The sequence below is a fragment of the Cheilinus undulatus genome, linkage group 21 (assembly GCF_018320785.1).
Source record: "Cheilinus undulatus linkage group 21, ASM1832078v1, whole genome shotgun sequence".
NCBI lineage: Eukaryota > Metazoa > Chordata > Actinopteri > Labriformes > Labridae > Cheilinus > Cheilinus undulatus.
The window spans coordinates 15,021,579-15,038,413 of NC_054885.1; the positions used below are offsets into that span (position 1 = coordinate 15,021,579).

At 40.1% G+C, this 16,835-nt stretch overlaps 1 protein-coding gene across 3 annotated transcripts in view; it reads right to left on the reverse strand.

Moving 5' to 3' along the window:
- Positions 1 to 2,165: 2,165 nt before the first annotated feature.
- Positions 2,166 to 16,835, reverse strand: part of LOC121503986 (myosin phosphatase Rho-interacting protein-like) — a 28,974-nt gene continuing 14,304 nt past the window's right edge. For 2 of the 3 annotated variants that reach the window (XM_041778605.1, XM_041778604.1), the window contains 14 exons: positions 14,139 to 14,237; positions 13,186 to 13,242; positions 13,033 to 13,101; positions 12,854 to 12,943; positions 12,633 to 12,742; positions 11,794 to 12,235; positions 10,320 to 10,406; positions 7,820 to 9,871; positions 5,868 to 6,015; positions 5,566 to 5,683; positions 5,298 to 5,457; positions 5,111 to 5,212; positions 3,618 to 3,704; positions 2,166 to 2,723 (listed from right to left, as the gene is read on the reverse strand). In XM_041778605.1, coding sequence (XP_041634539.1) covers positions 2,583 to 2,723; positions 3,618 to 3,704; positions 5,111 to 5,212; positions 5,298 to 5,457; positions 5,566 to 5,683; positions 5,868 to 6,015; positions 7,820 to 9,871; positions 10,320 to 10,406; positions 11,794 to 12,235; positions 12,633 to 12,742; positions 12,854 to 12,943; positions 13,033 to 13,101; positions 13,186 to 13,242; positions 14,139 to 14,237 — 3,762 coding nt within the window. In that variant the 3' untranslated portion in view covers positions 2,166 to 2,582. Of the gene's footprint in view, positions 3,267 to 3,617; positions 3,705 to 5,110; positions 5,213 to 5,297; positions 5,458 to 5,565; positions 5,684 to 5,867; positions 6,016 to 7,819; positions 9,872 to 10,319; positions 10,407 to 11,793; positions 12,236 to 12,632; positions 12,743 to 12,853; positions 12,944 to 13,032; positions 13,102 to 13,185; positions 13,243 to 14,138; positions 14,238 to 16,835 lie in introns of all 3 variants that reach the window. The other variant, XM_041778606.1, reaches the window with a different exon arrangement.

The following is a 16,835-nucleotide window of genomic DNA, read 5'->3' on the forward strand; positions in this document are numbered from 1 at the left end:
TCCCGGAAGAGGGAAAAAAACAGCAGTCACGTGGTTTACAGTATGTGACTTATGAAGTAGTGGTGAGAATTCAGGATCTTTGAGTGATCCGAATCATTTGGCTCAGCTCAGCAAGAAGAGCTGGCTCTTTTGGCTCCCAAATGGCTTTTCATTTGTGTACTGGTTTGGCTTAATTTAGCAATATCATAACATATGATTGATGCATCAAGTAAGTAATCTATTCACTGTAACTTAAATACTGTAAGAAGGCTCTCTGTGGTAAAATGCCTCTGCTCATATGTACATTTGCACTAATCAGCTATCTTACCTTGCATGTTTTATACTCTGATCATATCTAGGCTGCATCCTTGTACCGCTTGCACATCTAGCAAAAAATACTATCAATGCACACAGACTTGTATATACTAGAAATAATATCTAACCAGAGCTTGTATGTATTTAAATCTTAATCTTTTTATACTTTTTTACAGTTTTTTTTATTTTTAATTACTGTACGCTGAGAGCAAAGCTAACCTGAGTAGAATTCCTTGTTGTGTAAGCATACTTTGCCACTAAAGCTGATTCTGATTCTCCTGATTAGGATATTTGTGCTTGTATTTTACCCCTCTAGGGGGGATCACATGTGTCATGGAGGTGTCTGCTGGGAAGATAGCCGGAGAGATGAGGCATGGGCCTGGCATGGTCGTCAGGAGGCCATAGCAGTGCAGGACCAAGGGGACTTGCTGAGCAAACATGCTCCCATATCTGACCTGAACTATGCTCAATTTTTTTAGATTGATAAAAAATATTAATATTTTTACAATGATGAATACAATGATGTAAATGTCTCTCAAACTGGATCCGGATCTTATTGTTCACATTAAAGAGTCAGTTCAAAGAGCCGGCTTGTTTATGAATGGTCCATCACTATTATGAAAGACTGAGCTGAGTCACACCAACATGAAAAAAAAACAATTTTCTAAACATTTGATAGTCTTATATGAAAAGAAAACAACATCCATGTGTTATGTGTTATAAGTCACATTATATGTATCATTTTTACATGGTTTGAGATAGTAACACAACAAAAGGTCCTTGATTAATACAGATAAAGTAGATGTAACCTTTCTTTATTAAAGTTTCTGCCATCACATGTTTATGTTTAATATAATGCACAGCACTGGCATGCCCTTACAACCACCCAAATTCTGACTTTGTCTGGACATGTTAAGAGCTATAATTTCTCTGTTAGTCCACTAGATGGTGCCTGAGACACCCACAAGCATATAGGACAGAGTGAACACAGAACCTAGGGAAGGCCATTTCCACCTCTTTAAGAAGTCAGTCTTTGTAAGCATGGCCTAACAACCACTCGTCTATCATGAATATCAGCCCAGTCTGCTCCCATAAAGTATATTTACACCACCAGTGTATGAAAAATATCTACCATTGTAGCTCAATGGTAGAGGCTCATATCTTCCTGTAGTCTTTTCTTTCAGGAAAAAGAATTGACCCTTGCTGAGTACGTAGTTTCATCTTAATGATGACTTATTTTATTTCATTTTGAGAAAAAAGCCCAGTTTTGTTATTGGAGGTTTAGGATAAATTCAGTGCATGGACGTTAAGCATTATATGGCTTTTATTGCAGAAACTTAAGATTGAAACAGTGAGATGTGCCAGTGCTTCAGCCCCATTGTAACAATTGGCTGCTGTAATTTCACTGTGCCACCGGATGTCGCTGTTTTTTAAAAATGAAATCCGAGGGTTTCCAACCTTTATGGCACAAGTGGAAGGAAGGTCTCCATGCCCCGAGATTCACTAGCCAACACAAAACCTTTATCCAATGGCAGACTCAGTGAGCTTGAGGGGCAAGGGAAAAAATACTTTTTAAAAAGTGCACTAAAAAAATCATCATGCGTTTTTTGTAAAGAAGATGGAAATCCTGTTTAAATTTAAACAGTTTACTATTATGGTATTATCCCTCCTACACCTCTGTAATAAAACAGACAACGAATTATGAAGTAATCGCTTAAATGAGCTAAATTTTAACTTGAATGCACAACAAAGCAAACTACCAGGTAAATTGTTTTAGTTTGATTTAATGAGAAAATGCATATACTAATACTGATTTTGAAAAAATAAAAATAAAATGACAATACAGAACAATAAATAAAAGGATTCAACTGGTAAAACAAAAAAATGTGCAGTTTAACAATACATACAGAAAGGACAAAAAGGACCTAGCAGATATGATAAAATACGTCACTGTACAAGTGAAAATATAAAATAATAATAACTCAGGGTTTTTACATATAAAACTAGTTCAAACTTTACAAATAGAAATAAAGAAAATGTAATACTAGCAGTTTCACAGCATGTTTAATGTAAAATATGGCAAAAAAAGATTCATAATTAAAATAAAAAGAAAACAAGAAATAATATAATTGTAACTGTCTTTGACAACTAATCTGTGAAAAAGAAGTTGAAGTTGTGTTATGAAATGCTAGCTATTTATTAAGAATGGGCACAAAACCATGACACTTTTAAATAAATGTATTGAGGGTCAAATGTAAAAAAAAAAAAAAAAATCTAGTGAATAGTTTTCAGGGTGAGGTTTGGTCCAAAGCGCGGTGGGCGAGCCTCAGGTTTTCACGCAGTTCATCTGTCTCCCTTTCAGTTTTGGCCCTCAGGATGTTCAGCTCTGTAAACGTTTCCTTGTACTTCTTAGTGGCGTTTCTCTTGTCCTGTAATGAGATGTACAGAAACACAACATTTTAAGATAATGAATCATTTGTCCTGTTTGTGGCTAAAACCACCACCTGAGACACGGCTGCACTGGTTGCTCCATGATCCAATAGGTCAATTAAAAGTGACATCCAGTAATGGTGCTTTTCCATTGAGTATTCTGGTTCACTTTGGTTTAGTAAGGTTTGCATTAGTTTGTATTCCTAAAATCAGTATGTGCCATCCTGCTGTTTTGGCACTCTTCTTTTGGGTACCAAGCATACATATCTAACCTCAAAGGGTGAAGCTAGACACAGCGGTTCACTGATTGATCGAAACACTATTTTTAAATATCCCATGGGTCTTGAGAGAGCAATTTCAAAGCTGTTCATGTGCTTTGCAAATTATGTCAGTGAAACAGTTCTTGTCTTGTTGTGATAAACAGCCACATGCCAAGAGGACAGGGCACAAACTGCTGGATCTCCTCCACTGTTTCCCTTTGTTTACTGTGCCAGACTCTTCACTGAATTTCCTGACAGGCTACTTTGTAAGGGTCCAGTTGGCTGTGGAGACACAAGCAAGATCAAGGTTTACTGTACCAAACCAGACTAAACCAAACCAGACTTCATGGTGAAAATGCAGCATAAAAGTGTACTTGGGGGTCTTGTTTCTGCCATTGCCAGGTTCTGATTGCTATAAGTGCATTACAGATCATAATAGACAGGATTCTTTCAGATACAGAACCTCTCTTTTTAAGAGGAACATGTTTTTAAACCAGAAACAGCTTTTACATCACTCTCTACAAAGACACCAGGCCTCGCTGAGAAAAACAGCTGATCATGGGAGTACCTGATCTGCAGTTGCCTTTATCAGTTAAGAATCATGAGAGTGTCAGATTTAGATTTGTGTCTTACCCTCTGAGCTGTCTGAAGCTCGTCCTTCAGGGATGTTGTCTCCTGTTTCAGACTCTGAACTTCAGACTCCTTCACTCTCAACGTGATCTGAATTAAAAAACAACAAAAGCTGATTATAAGAAGAAAGCAGAGTCAACCTCATAGCATGCATACTAAAGAAGAATAAGTCTATGTGTCCTTTAAGAGCACCTGAAGTCACAGGCAGGAACTCTGACTCAGTAGATAACTCCACTCATGGTGTAAATGTGTCTTACATCAGAAATAACAATAATCCACTGGAAACGTGAGCAAAAGCCCCAGCAGGGAGGCAACACCCAAACCCAACTAAAACACTTCTAAACACTCTGCCCAATGGCACAACAGGGATTCCTGCCCACAGATCCTCCTGGATTAGAAATGCAGTGGGCAGAGCTTAGATCAGTTGACTCTTTACAGAGTTGAACTAACACTGTTGAATCAGCACTGCCAAATAACTTCAACACTGACGACCATTTCACTCAGAGTGGAGTTAAAATCAACCATGAAAAGTTTAACCCTGAGATAACAACACTCCAGTCTTTGCTGTGCATAGCAGCTGTTTTAGGATGTACATTCTCGCTATGTGCTACCGTGTAGTCAACAGAGGTGGAAAAAGGACTAGAGCATAGTACTCAAGGAAAAAGTACACTTTGGTTAAAACTTACTAGAGTTTAAATAAAAGCACTTGTAGGAGAGTGTAGGAGAGACCTGACACGCTGCCCAGTTTCACTCAGCTCTGCTGCCTACTTCTTGTTTTGAATTGAGGACTCTGTTTTGTAGAAGGTGTATCTATCAACAGTAAACCACTGTTTTCATTGCATAGGCTTATGTCACATATTGATGGAGAAAAGCTGTTAAAAGAGACCTTCCTGATTAACACTGCAAGCTTCTTGTAAAGTTTTTTATTAAGCAGAGTCTTCAATCCAAAATAAGTGGTAAGCAATAGAGGTAGTTGGAGCTGAGCAATACGTCTCTATTTGTCGACTTTTGTTACTGTTTTGATCCCCCTATCTGCGGAATTTAAATACTGTGTGTTTAACACAACAGTGACATAACAGCTTTAAGTTTCTTTGTTTGCACATTTATACATCCAGCAGTTTCAGAGCAACATTCAACCTCATCTGAAGTCTTCAATCAACCAGTCATCTATCCAGATGAGTTCAGTATTTTTATTATTTTAGATGTCACTTTGGTCTCTAAAACCCTCTGAAGAAAATAAAGGTCTTTTTAGCTTCTCAATGTCCAATATGTTCAGTTATTCATCTCAAATGGTCTCCATCTGTCTGAAATAAAATGACTTCATTTAATATCAAATACCTCACATTTGCCCTATAGTCCAGTACTTCCACAAGAGAGAGTTGAAATTGTGCCTTTTGAAGATACATTTGTTAAAATAAAATGATATACACTGTTTAAAGTTTTTTGTAAGGCCTACACAGCTCCTTCTTGTTAATACAAGTCAAGAGAAACTTTACCTCCATCTCGTATACGTCCATCCTCTGACCAAGCTGCAGGTCATCCTGCTTCACCTGAGAACACAGTCTGCTGATCTCTGCAGCCAGGTGAGCGCTAAGCTCCTGAAGGAGATGAAACATCTCACAGGTAAGTCTTTTTATCATGAACATCCTGTGGTAACACTAACTGTTTGTGTGTGTCCCTCACCTGGTTCCTGGTCCTCAGGTGCTGATTCTCCTGCTGACACACACTGAGAGCCTTCCTCTCTGCCTCCAGAGCCTGAACGAGATGGCCGACCTCCAAACACCTCAGAGTGAACTGCTGAGAGAGAACCTGCAGCTCCCTGTGACAGGAGGCCAGCTCCTCCCTGCACACAAAGACAATCATTACATAAATATATGTTTCAAGTTTCAGAAGTAAAATACAGAACTGGAATCTTTATTCTTGATATGATTTTGAGAAGATGAATCCATACCTGTGCCGTCTGTAAATCTCCTCCAGGTGAGCGTTACCCGAGTTGTTCTCACACTGACGTCTCCTCTGCTCCTCCCTCTGCAGCTCCATGCGGTGGGCACTTTTTATTGCCTCAATTGCTGAGTGGAGAGGAAAGCAAAGCAGTTTCATTGTTAGGTAAAGGAACTGCAGTTTTTGTTACTTATATGCTGGCTTCATTTCGCAGTCATAAAGGCTGCATGATCTAATCGAGGTTTAACTTTTATTGTTTCATTGTGAAAATGCAAAGCATAAACAAAACATCTGATGGCTGACTCTTCTCACCAGTTGCCGTGGCAGCGCTCTCCTCCTCCAGCAGTTTGTCTCGCTCCATCAGGAGACGCTCCACTTCCTGTTGGTGTCGACGCTGCAGCTCCTCCACCACCTTAAGGTGAGCCTCCTCCATGGAGGCCATACCAAGCTTGCAGGTAGCCTAAAGAGCAAAAGACAACATCTTTATAAACTTTACTTTTCTGTTGAAGAGCTGTTGAGTTAAAACTATGAGATCACTGGAATAAAATACATTTTTTTAAACACACAGTTTAAAGAAACCTGGTAGTTGTCTCATTAATATGTGTTATAAAGGATGCAACAATAGCTGTGTCCCATTTCAAGGACTGCATTCTTTGAAGGGGGCATCTGAAGACTGATAGCATCACAATGGCATTTCAAAGGCAGTGTGCCTGGGCAACAAGGATGTAAGGGTCGTTAGGGATGGGTTAGGACTGCCTAAATGACAGTAAAACTTTTGACTTTGATTATGAACTCAAAGCCTTTACACTAAATGTAAATAACCTAACCTACAAAAACTATTTACAAAACATCTAATATAGCCAACTGAACAGTGTGCTTGCAGATGTAGCTAAAGCTGAGGCTACACTAGCAGCATCTACCGTATTTTCCAGACTATAAGTCGCACTTTTTTCATAGTTTGGCTGGTCCTGCGACTTATAGTCAGGTGCGACTTATATATCAAAATATATATAATTTATCATGTTTTTAAATGTCAGTTCATACTGACCGACATGAACCAAGGAAAAAACATTACTGTCTACAGCCGCGAGGGGGCACTCTAGGCTTGTGACAACTATATGCTGCCCCTGCGATACCGACGATGAAGAATTCAATGGATTCAGTGATGTGGAATTAGATTGGGAGCTTGGAAAACTTGCTTACCGGAAACTTGCTTGTTGGACTCGCTGGCTTATTATGTTAATTTAGCCTATTCAGCCTCCCAGATGTATTCTTTATGCTGTTGTGTAGCTGAATAACTGTTAATGTGTTACATTAACATACCGGACACCTATTCAGCCTGTTGTTCTGTGTGCTATTGTGTGGTTGAATAACTTGCCTTTCCAGATTAAGTGTCTGTTCTTGGTCTGGATTTTGTGAAATAAATTTATAAATAAATGCGACTTATAGTCCAGTGCGACTTATGTATGTTTTTTTCCTCTTCATGACACATTTTTTGACTGATGCGACTTATACTCCGGAGCGACTTATAGTCCGGAAAATACGGTACTTAGCTAAAGCTATGTTATCTATCACTGCCCACATTAGCTTACATAGCTACAATAGTTTAAATAGCTACATTAGTGCTAATGCTAACATAGCTAAAGTGAGACTCCATTTGCTAACTACATCTAAAGTGGCAATTACATCGTACCCACAAGTTGTATTTCTTGTGTCCTGACAGAGAAAGTGTCTCACAGTGGTGGTTTGCAGGAGGGGCGTCTGAGACCCCTCTGCAGCCAGACCCCACTCCAATTTATTGTACCAATACAAAGGAGATGGCAGACCCTCAATTTACCAAAAAATACAGTCTTCTGGCCCTATCTAGATGCAGATCAGTCAAACGTGGCATCCAGTTTCTTGGAGCAGACACCTACTGACCACTATAGCAGCGCCCATGGTCCAAGGCGCTGACAACCAGGTGCCTGATTGGCACCTGGTTGTCAGCACCTGGGGGTACCAGAAACTCAATACAAGTGTCAGTCGCAACAGCAAAACAAGCTGTTTGGCATTTGCAGAAAAGATTTGACAAATCATGGGCTCAACCCACATACTCAGCTCTGCTGCTCATCCCACAAATGCATGTTCCTTACAAATGTGGCCTCATTTAAGGCTTTAGGCTTTCCAACAGTATAAGACTTGTTCCCAAGAAGCATTGTAACAACAGTAAGTAAAACTAAGTTTCTATACACATACATCTTTAAGAATCACCCAGCAGCACTCACCTTCAGCTTCTCCATCTCTCTCTCATGTTGTGTCTGAACAGAACTCAGTTTCCCATCAAACCTTGCTCTCATTTCCTCCATGATGGACAGCTGTTCCTCCAGCTCCTTCACTCGTCCTCTAAGGAGTAAAAACTCATCTGTCTCTGAGTGCCACTCTGTTTCCTGGTATTCTTCTCTTTCCTTTTTCTCCTCCATGCTCTTATCATCATCATCATCATCATCATCATCATCACACAAAGGAAAGACTTCAACACACTCCTCCTGTGCTGTCCGATCATTATTTTCCTCAAATTCAACTTGTAACTCAGTGTAAGAGTCCCGTGTTTGAGTCTCTTCTGTCTGACAACTTGAGTCCACATGTTCTTTTAGTGATGGTGGCTCTTCTTCCTCTCTGTTGGACAGCTTTTCTGTCAACTCCTGGTTTTCTTTCATAACATCAACACAGTTTGGACAGAGAGCTGAAGTAATGGGCAGAGGTTGTATGTTTTCTCTGAGTTCAAATCGAGACTGAAGGTAGCAGGAGAGAGCTTCATCGGCTGCAGAGATAATAAGACCAAACCACAAAGAATCTGACGTGGAAGAGTCTGACAGTCTATCTGCAACCAGCTTGAGTCTGTCCAGTGTGGAGGAGGTGATAGAGGAGGTAAGGAGGTTCAGTAAAGAAATTTTCATCTGTATGATGTCTTTAAAATCTTTAATCTCTAATCTCTTGTTTTCGTCTTTTTTCCAGAAACAATCCAGATGTGTTAAAACGTTTCCCTCTTCCTCTGAGCATGAATCTGTTTCAGGAATTAGACTGAGCCCTACAAGCAGCATCTGTTTTTCCACCATCATCCTCTCCATCACCTCCCTGAGGAGCGTCTCTTCAGAGTGATTTGATTCCAGTTTGCTGATCACTGAACTCAAGAACTGCTCCTCCTTCTCCAGCTGGCTCTTCATCGTCAGCTCCTCCTCCTCCTCCCCACTCAGACTGATATCTACTTCATCCATCATCTCCAGGAGTTTATCCAAAGCCTTCATTCTCATCCCCATCCCCTCCATTACTCTCTGGATCTTTTCATCAGAACCTAAAACTCTGCTGCCCTCTTCATCATTTTGACTCTGCTCCCTGGGATAAGACTCTGCCCCTTCAGCTGATAGATGGTGAAGTTCTTTCGCCTCCTTCAATCCAGTTTCTAGCTCTTCACAGCTTTGTTCTGATTGGTTCAGCTGCATTTTTTCCTCCAAACACAGATGTCCATCCTCTTTCCTCTTGCTGTCTTCCTTAAGTTCCTCCTCTTTTTCTGCCGTGTTGTTCAGCTGCAGAAGCTCACCTGTTTCCCTCAGGCTCTCCTCCAGTGAGGAGATCAGACTCTGAGCCTCAAGAAGTTCCTGGCTCCTCAGACTGAGCTCCACCTGCAGATCCTCCACCCAAGACCCCTCCAGCTTCTCCTCTTCATCTTTAAGGTGGCAGGGCTCTTCATCAGGTGAGTGTTGTGTTTCAGAGAGCCTTGTGTTGAGTTCTGCCCTCAGACGCTCAATCTCAAAGCTGGCCTCTGTCAGCTGGTGCAGCAGCTCTTGATTCCTCTGGTTCAGCGCCTCCTTCTCACTAATAAGGAGCTGCACCTCCTGTGTGAGCCGCCTTAGCACCTCCTGGTCTGGAGGAAGGTGATGCTCCACACAAAGGCTCAGAGAAGGGTCATCAGTCTCTTCAGGCTGATCAGTAATTGATGATCCATTATGGTTGTTTTGACCCGGCTCATCCTGATCAGCCTGCAGGATTGTTGATTCTACGGCTAGGAGAGCTTCTGCAGTCATTCCTTCTGCTGTTGGGGGGGGTGAGGATGATGATGATGATAAAGGTGTGGTGTCTGTATGAAGAACCTCCTTCAGGTTCCCATCAGAGTCGTGCAGCAGGATGCTCGGTGTTAAAGGAGGATGTTCCTGTCTGATGATGTTCTGCTCCTGTGAGCTCTCCGTTCTTTCTGTCAGTGTTTCTGTTTGAATGTTTGACGGCTTTTCCTGTATTTCTGCTGGAGAGCAATCTGCATCAGATTTAAGAGGAGGTTCCAGCTGTAAGAGAAAGAATAAGAAAAGTTGAGTAATCATCAGTAAGTTAAACACAGATTATGACTCAAGTCTCTGGGCTGAATTGCAGCCAAGTGTATGAGTTTTAGGCATGTAGGGCACTAAGGATTTTTTTTCTCTTTTGTCCAGGCCTTTTCACACCTGGTAACTCGTCCAAAGACCGCTGGTGGTTTTTCGAGCCCTTGTAATGTCCACAGCACAACCAGGGGCTCATGCCAACTCTACTAATCCCCCTAGAAAGTACCCTAGAAAATACCCAATAGCTTATCTACTTTTCCCCCTTGTAATACTTAAAGACATCCAGAGCATGACAGGGGTTGTGTCAATCCTCCTTCTTGCCCCATGGTGCCCTCAGGTTACTTGTCACATCTATGCATTACTTCAGCTTCAATTTTTGGCCCAAACATGCCCTTAAGTTCTGCACAGTACACACCTGATTGCTGGTTACTGCTCTCAGCTGATCCTCCAGTTTCAGTCTGAGACGTTCCGACTCTTCCAGCTGAGCCTTCAGATCATCCACCTTAACACAAAAGAAGGTCACACATAAGAGGTCTTTCATCTGAGAAATGAAGATACAATAGTTTGTATTTTTATCTCGTATAGCCTTTATTTAACCAGGTTAGTCCTACTGAAATCATAGATCTCCCATTCAAGGGAGACCTAATTCAGAATGGAAACAATTCTAAAAATCAAAAACACTAAAGCTAGCATAAAGTTCCCCCGTTTTTTGTGTTTTTTTCATTTTAAACTGTTAAAACACTCTTAACATGCAATACGTTAATTCTTTTTCCGTCATCGAGTTATAGTTATAAGGGTTTTTTCTGTTTCTTAAACTTATTCGGCCGGGAGCTCCTCGTTTTAGCTGTCTACAGTCTCATCTACAAACCAGAAGTCCCAGCATGCAGTAAAATGTAAATAATTGCCATATATTAAAAGTTCTAAGTATTTTGGAAGAATTGGCAAAAGCATGTATTCACAGGACATTTTCTGGGCCTTTCATGGTTAAAATAAGAAAAGAGTCCAGCAACGCAGGTTGTAAAGGGTTAAGCATAGCAGGTCATCTAAGCTGCAATCAGATGTTTGAGCTTCTCCTTTATCAAAGGCTGAGCCCAGAGACCCTGCTACTCTAATTTCTCACCCTTTAATCCACAATCTCATTCCTGTGGTTCATTTGGTAACTGCCTAAAGCTCAGATCACTCTAAAGCTTCACCTGTGGTTCAGCTTTTTCTAAACTGCAACAGCCCTGTAAAACACCTGCATTGCTGCTGATGCTGCACCAATGCATCCATCAGTCTTATCATCCATTATCCATCTTCTAACATGAACCTGAGATACATGAACTAATTTCCTTGGAGCAAGAGTGAGCAATCCATCAATTTCCTGCAGAGAGCCATGCCTCAGACATGGATGTGCTGACTCTAAGCTTTACTTTTAGCTGCAAACCACCCCAGTTACTGAAGCCAGCAGAGCCACATCAACTACAAAAATTAAGACAGTTTTCCACTCTCAGCCACTGCTCCTTTAGATTATGTAAATCAGTTACAAGAGGCAGCTCTTGCAGAGGCCAGCACCCACTTGACTTGTGCTGGGGAAAAGGCCACAGCTCTAACTTGGGTTCCCCTGGGGTCCAATGGCTCATAAAACTGGCTCCAGTCTTTATGCCCAGAAAACAAGTTGTAACACATAAAGGCTGAATGAACAAATTTGTAAACTCCAAGAGTGCACTCTGACTGATGCTTGGTGATGGAATAGAAACAACTCTAAACATTGCAGCACTCAGCTATGGAGCTTGTGAGTATCCTCACATGGTACCTGATGTCAAGCCAAACTGGGAAACTGCAGTATTTATCAGTCTGACTCAAGTTAACAGGCTTAATATTATTTCAAACTCAAGGTTAACTCTTACCGAGAGCCTGTATTGATCCAGCAGCTCCTCAGAGTCTTTGCCCTCAGTAAAAACAGGGACACAGTTCTCTGGTCTGAAGAAAATTGTCTCCACCTTTCTCCAGTAATCCTCCATCTCCTCCTCTACCCTCTGTTGGGACCCTGGACTCGGAGAGAAGCCCAGCATGCTTTCATATCTCCGTCTTCTCTCCTCTCTACTCCTCCTCCTATCTTCAGAGCTCACATAGTCTGTTATCTGAGGGGTCGGTTCCTGACTTGGTTTACTCTGAGAGTCCGAGTCCTGAGACTTAAACCCAGCCCAGTCGAAGGTTCTGTATCGTCCCTCTCTTCGTCTCTGCTTCACACTGATGTGTTTGACCTCAGCATCTCTCTGTGCCGATGAGGAGTCCAGAGTCAGGTCTGGTCTGAGGAGGAGCTCAGGTGAGAGCTGGAGTCCTGGTAAACTATTGACAAAATGGGACAGGAAGTAAAAAAATAAATTATTAATCATACATCAGAAAACAATACATGTTATCAGTCAAAGGTCAATGAATGATTAAAATTAAGTGTTGGCTAATGTAAAGGCTTACAGTGCCAAAGTAAATGCTTTCCCTAAACATCCTCCTTCATCCTTTAAGTCTACCCTTCTCCTGCCTCCCCACATCCCCCACTACTCCCTTTTTTTCATCAGCAAGTACTGTATCTCTGAGACAGAGTTTGGCTCCACTCTGTTATAAGGAAGTCATTACTCTACAACGTATTTACATTAGGCATATTTGATTTTTGCTGTAGCAACACTATAATTGTGATACACAAAGCCATTAAATAACAAAAAAAATAACTAGCTTTCTATATTTATACCTGGTGACATCGGGGGTGTTAACAGGATGAACATTTCTCATCAAAGCCTGAATCCAGCTCCTGCGGATCCCAGCTGTCATGGCCGACAGTGTGAAAACACCGTCTGGAGTCTGGGGAGAAAAAATCATAGATTCATAAAAATCCACATATAACAAAAACCATAATCTTGTTGTTATAAAACAGGTTTTTTAACTGTTGTGGTGTCAGAGGTGTTGTCTTACATGGATCTGGAAGCCATAGTTTCTCTGAACCTCAAACTCAGATACTTTAAAACACTTCATCAGCTTGATTTCTCCTTCAAGTTCAGAAGACTGACAGAGAAATAGAAAGAGACCTTAATATTTTAAATAAACCCAATGGCACGTTTTTAATCGTCAGGAAAAAATCAACCTGAAAATACCTCCTCGGCTAATGAGTCCCTGTAGAATCTCAGACTGTTTGTTGAGAGGACAAACCAATATTTTTTTGACTGGAGGAAAAAGACAACAAATTAATGAGAATAATATGAATAAATTGGCCTTAATTGATATTTAGGACAGGCAAAAATGTTTACCTGCTCATTTTCATCCAGTTTGACCAGCCAGCCTTTCTTAAAGTTCAATAAATCTGGCTGTAAAAGCAAACACAGTTACATTTACAACAAAAGCATTTTTCTATTAAATAGATGAATAAATAGATGTGATAAATGTAATTTCTGTTTCCACTTATTGTGTTTGATAAGAGCAGCCTTTACCTTAAAAACTCAAATCATTTGTGTTACAGTATGAGATTATGATATAATTGTTTTACAGCATAAAAATGTATTGTGATTTTGTTTATTTATTTATGTAATGTTTTAAGGAACCTTAATTTGTTTGACTATTTGTAGGAATGCTTTATTCCTTTATGTCTCTGCTTCTGAGAAAAAAACATCGTCCTTTAAACTCTAATTATATATATGATTAATTTAAATCAGAGTTAATGTGCCTCACAATTTAAGGTTTTGTGCCCAAAGCATACACAAAGCAAATAAAATATGTTTGACATCTAATATGTCATTTAGAAAATAGATATTTGTTTGCATACAGAAGCCTGTATACAGGTTTGATTTAAATATGAATATTGTCAGTTAGCTATAGGCGCTGTTGTTTGGCTTTACATAATTTTGTGACACAGGCTGACACTGATTCATAAAGACAATGAATTTCAGTGTGTGTTCTGGCAAATATTCGAGTACACTTTTCTAATGAAGGCAAGGATTATTGAAATAGGGATGCAAACTTAATCCAATAATGACAATCTGTCTTAATCTGACCCTTAAACATGGTCTAAACAGCAGATTAAATAATAGTGGCTGTGATTGCTGTATGGCCTCTAGAGGTCGCTGTAGGACTAGTTAATTTTTATCCACACTGTCTTTGCTCTCACTGATCTTCACAGCTGTGCTGTGCGATATGACCTTATGCAGCTTTCAATAAAACATAAATATTCTATCTTTGTCCTTTATAACCAAAGTTTGTGTCTCACCGTGATGACCGTATCAGTCGTCCTGCGATCCAGAGACCTGGTCCTCCTCTGAGGTTGGGGGGTACAGAGCTGGTTGATGTCTCCACAGGACTGGAGTTTCTGTTTAAAAGCAGACACAGACACCACAGAAGCATTTTAATTTTATGTATGAAGCCAGGATATTTTTTGAATCAGTTTGTTCAGTCAGAGTTAGGGATGTTCTGGATGCTTGTCAGACGTCAGCTGGAGGATCAGATCTGCACAGCAGGGGGCAACAGGGTTTAATACTCAGACTGTTATATCAGCAGCTATTTTAGATTCTAAACAGCATCACAGTACATAATTTTTTCATTTTACCAAGTATCCTGGATTATAAGTGCATCTGAAGTTTGTAGCAGAGCATTCAACTTGATTGACTTTTCATTGAGTTCTATATTTTTAATCATAGATAGATCCTCTGCCATCATAGACTTAAATTCCATTTGAGATGCAGCAACCCCTCTCCAGAATGGCATCCTTGAAGACGAATCTAAGAAGCGTTTTATGCTGTTGTACTCCCACGTCAAAGCCCAATGCAGAGATGGTGAAGCATGTGCAGACACCTTGTCTAGTCAGGTCTAACTGAGGTGTATACATGCAAGAAAAGCAATGTTGCTTGGATTTGATTTTTCTGTTTAAATGAGATCCTGGTGTGATAAAAGGCTGATAATGATAAAAAAAAAATTTTGGCTTTATAGATAAATCTTTTTCAGTGAGCTTCTCTTTAATCTGAGATTAACAGATGCAGAGACAAACATCTGTCTGAGACTTTTCATCATTTAGAGAGAGAAACTGAACTTGGACACAGACATGAAAAAGCACATTTAGAAGCACATCTTCAGTGTGCCAATCATATATCAAAGTCAAAAACAAAGAGACACGTTGGATCAGGGTTCGGCCCAGAAACACAAAGGTAAAGTAAGAATGGCACTTTGCTGCGGATACAACACTGTCTGATGCCTAACCTGTTTGTACTTGAGGACTCTCTTCTTTAAAAACCCCACTCTCCAGGCTGTTTTTAAGTTTAGTTAACCAATATTTATATTTTGTAGATGAATTACACATAATAAGGGAGAAAAGCTGTTAAAAGTGGCTCTTGTGGTTCAAGCTGCAAGCTACTCACAAAGCATTCTTGGATCATAAGCTGGGAAACCAGGTAGGCCACGTTTTCACCAACATGTGGGAAAAATGGCCTAATGTTTAACAAATTAACCTCATGGAGTGCAGTTTTATTGATAGACTCCTCAATTCAGAATAACAAGAGGGGTGTGGAGGTGTGCAGAGCTGAAAAGAGCATCTCTAGGGTGTTTATTTGACTTGGAAATGTCTAGTGAGGCCACAATGTCACAGAGTTTTGGGCTTGAGGGGATGAGGTTCAGGGGGAGCTCAGGCAAACAAATGTGCAGCTGATGCCAGAGAATAATTGTGGCCCATCAAAAGTAAGCAGCTCAAAACATGAATGTGACACAGCTAGAAAATGGCAGCTTACAGTAATTCTCTTTTTTTTTATACAGCAGTGTGTGATGTAGCATTCAGTGTTTACACACCACAATAATCATAATGCGGCGGCTCTCTCATGACAACCAGCCATAACAGACATTTTCTAAATGTTTTATTCTTTAACATTTATTATGACAGCAGCGCTCCTCGTATCTAATAATCCACTCGACTATTTCCCTTCTATCATTAAAGTTTAAAGACACCACCACTGATCCTGGATGAGTCTGGTGGTTGTTCTAGTTTGGTTTTCACAAATTACACAATAACCCAGTTTTTTGCTGTAGTGTAGGGTTAATCTGGACTTTTCTCTGCTGCATCAGAGTGAAGATAAATCTGATTATTCCAGATGTACTCACACAGAATTAGAGTTTTACCATCACATGTGGGCAAAATGTTCATTAAAATATCAAATGGCCAAACACAGACACAAAATCTGAGCGCATTCTGAAATATTACTGTTTTGCAAATTAATTTTTCAAAAGCTCACTCTTTAAGCATCTTTGCAACATATCATTATGTATTAACTTGACAAAATGTAGCCTGATAATTTTCACTTCCGTATGATTTATGTTAGAATGCAAAACATATATATTCATAAATAAAGAAGAAGATTTTATGTATTAATCCATCAGCGAGAAATTAAATTTTACCTGCCATTAATGAACATGCCAATATGCCATATGTACACTACATAAACAACAGTATTTGGCCACACATGTTAATTATTGAATTCAGGTGTTTTATTCAGACCTGTTACCACAGGTGCATAATATCAAGCACCTTGCCGTGCACTATCTATTTGCAAAATGGGTCATTCTGGAGAGCTCAGTGACTTCAAGTGTGGTACTGTGATGGATGCCACCTTTGCAATAAGATGGCTTGTGAAATTTTATCCCAGCTGGACATTCCACAGTTAACTGTAAGTGATGTTATTGGAAAGTGGAAGCATTTAGGAACAACAGCAACTCAGCCATAAAGCAGACCATGTAAAAGACAGGGCCACTTATTTCCATTGAAGGCCAGTCTTAATGCTCCAGCACACCAGTACATTCTGGACAATGCTATGCTTCCAACTTTGTGGCAACAGTTTGGGGAGGCCTTTTTTCAATTCCAACATGACGGTGCTCCAGTGCACAAAGCAAGGACAATAAAGACATGGATTGATGAGTTTGGTGAGGA